General features: G+C 37.2%; 1 protein-coding gene across 1 annotated transcript in view; it reads left to right on the forward strand.

Annotated features, from left to right (window-relative positions):
* Window positions 1-2,952, forward strand: part of LOC107461869 (uncharacterized) — a 3,439-nt gene extending 487 nt beyond the window's left edge. Inside the window, exons 2-4 of the mRNA XM_021129225.2 lie at window positions 453-1,419; window positions 1,546-1,593; window positions 2,071-2,952. Of these exons, the coding sequence (XP_020984884.1) occupies window positions 453-1,419; window positions 1,546-1,593; window positions 2,071-2,484 (1,429 nt within the window). The 3' untranslated portion in view covers window positions 2,485-2,952. The remainder of the gene's footprint in view (window positions 1-452; window positions 1,420-1,545; window positions 1,594-2,070) is intronic.
* Window positions 2,953-2,993: the final 41 nt, after the last annotated feature.

A 2,993-nucleotide genomic window follows, 5' to 3' on the forward strand; every position in this document is an offset into this window, starting at 1 on the left:
ATAGATATAACAAGAAAAAAACAATTGATGGCTTGGAAGAAGCCGAGTTTTGTGTTTTAATTGGGTTATGGCTTTAAGAATGATTGGCATTGTTTCAACGGAAGAGGACTTTGTGGAAAGTTTAGGATTTCCTATTTTATCTGAATTTTTCTATGGGGAAAATTTTGCTAAAAGGATTTTATTCCAATTGTCATTGAAACAGTTTTCATCAGTGTTCTATGTTTGGCATTCTAAAGAAATATATAATTCTTAATTGTTAGATAAGATAGCTAGATTCTGCTTCTTAATGCTTTGTTTTGCTAGAGAAGTTGACAAAACTTTGTAATCAGTTGTTCATATTATATTGCCTTGTTGCTTTTTTTACTGCAATGTTGTTGATGTAGATTGTAATCTGTGGCTATGTTATTCTTCAATTTGGAACTATATGAATTGATGTGGGCGATTATTTGTCTTCAGAGATATGTCGCCCTAAAAATTCAGAAGAGTGCTCAGCACTACACTGAAGCAGCAATGGATGAAATAAAGATTCTCAAACAAATTGCAGATGGAGATCCACATGACAATAAATGTGTTGTGAAGCTTTTGGATCACTTCAAGCATTCAGGACCCAATGGCCAGCATGTCTGTATGGTTTTTGAATTCCTTGGGGACAATCTTCTCACTCTTATCAAGTATAGTGATTATCGAGGAGTTCCTCTTCCCATAGTTAAGGAAATCTGCTTCCATATTTTGGTGGGTTTGGATTACTTGCATCGTGAGCTTTCTATAATACACACTGATTTGAAGCCGGAGAATGTCTTGCTTCTGTCACCACTGGATCCATCTAAGGATCCTAGGAAATCAGGCATTCCACTTATTGCTCCAAATACGAAGGAGAAGATCAGCAATGGGACCATAAAAGACGAAAGAAGTTTGCATGCAGACTTGACCAAGAACCAGAAAAAGAAAATGCGGAAAAAGGCTAAAAAGGCAGCTCAAGCTTGTGTTGGGATGGAAAGTCCCGAGGAAGCCGAGGAGGATGGTAAAACACCTGAGCAAGATGAATGTAGTAAAGATGTGGAACTAAGTTTAGAATCCAGTGAAGTTAATGGTTCTGTGGGCAAAGATGAATCGACAAAGGCTTCTGAAACCAAGGATGATCCCCAAGGAAGCCGTGGTCAAAGGAAATCTGAAAGAAAGAAGTTACTTGCCTCTGCTGATCTTAAGTGCAAGCTGGTTGATTTTGGTAATGCGTGTTGGACTTATAAACAATTCACAAACGATATTCAGACGAGGCAGTATAGATGTCCTGAAGTTATTCTCGGATCAAAATACTCAACTCCAGCAGATCTATGGTCTTTTGCGTGCATTTGCTTTGAGCTTGCGACTGGTGATGTTCTTTTTGATCCTCACAGTGGTGACAACTATGACAGGGATGAGGTGATCATCTTTTTAGAATTGAATTTACTGATTGGCTTTTTTTCATATCATTAGCTTATGACTTTGAAAACTCTCTAACTTAAATCGATGGACTACTTTATTGATGTTTCAGAATTTTCTTTGCAGGATCATCTGGCCTTGATGATGGAGCTTCTCGGAATGATGCCTCGCAAGGTAAGCATGTCAACGTCCAAGTTGTTAATAATATAATTCAATTTGCATCATGACATAACCAAGAAAAAATATATATACAACATACCTAACTACCTACTATTGGTTGTTTCTACATGTCATTCAGTCATTTCATTATGGACACCACTTTCCTTGTCCTATTGCTGGTGGATATTTTTCTTTCTTAATGACATCTGATACCAGAGAATGAAACAATATGTTGGTTTTTTGCATTTCTTTTTATATTTTAATTTTGATATTCTATAAGTGTGAAGCTATTTGTACCATCAACCAATTATACACACTACACACCTACAAAAAATTTTTGTGATAATTATTGCAAGTGTGAAACCCTTTTAGTTATATGGCAATTTATGGTTGAGCTACATAGCAGAATATAAATGGAATTTTATTTTTAATTGTCAGTAAGTATCAATATTTTGTTTGTTCCCAACTGCTAAGAGCAAATATTTCCTTTAGATTGCATTAGGTGGTCGTTATTCGCGCGAGTTTTTCAATAGATATGGTGATTTGAGGCACATCCGTCAGTTGCGGTTCTGGCCTCTTAACAAAGTACTGATGGAGAAATATGATTTCAGCGAGCAAGATGCAAATGACATGGCTGGCTTCATTATTCCATTACTGGATTTTGTCCCTGACAAGAGGCCAACAGCAGCTCAGTGCCTTACTCATCCATGGTTGAGTACAAGACCTCAGACTCTCAAACCTTCGTCCACACCTGTGCAACCGGGGGAGAAAGATGGAGAGACATTGGAAAAGACAAAGGAAAAGGCTGAGCTGGAAGCTGTGGAAGTTGGCATTGGGAATATAGCTATTGATGGAGCTCCAAAGCCAGTTGAAATGTCCCAAACTATACAACAGTTGTCAAAATAAATAGAAATGCATCCTGTTTTTGTTTATTTGGAAATGCAATGAAGGGCCCTTTGATGAGTGATATTCATGGAACTGTTGTATTAGACCTTATATGAAGCAATGGGTCCCATATCAAATTTGGGGTGAGGTATTTTTTGAAGCTTTGAATTTCGGTAGCCCTTGATTGGATGAGGCATGGTGCATGGATGTCCTTTCTGATGTGCTGCAGTAATATTACCTTTTGAGGCCTTCCCTTATTCCAGAATGGCTCAGATAGCTTCCTTCACATTCAACATAAAATGTCTCGGGCTGTAAACACTAATGTCCTTTATTATTTATTTTTATTGAGTTCTCCCCAGAAACTTCTTCCTAGATTAGGTTTTTCTTTTTTCCTTTTGAAAATGTTACTTGTGAGGGGTTTGAATTGTATATCTGAATGAGTTATATCCGTTAATTCTTGATGTGTTCATATCAGAATTTGTTGATGAAGACTTTGCCCCCTAATACGTTTTTTTTTTTGCCCCCTAATA

Source organism: Arachis duranensis, unplaced genomic scaffold, assembly GCF_000817695.3.
Source record: "Arachis duranensis cultivar V14167 unplaced genomic scaffold, aradu.V14167.gnm2.J7QH unplaced_Scaffold_232527, whole genome shotgun sequence".
NCBI lineage: Eukaryota > Viridiplantae > Streptophyta > Magnoliopsida > Fabales > Fabaceae > Arachis > Arachis duranensis.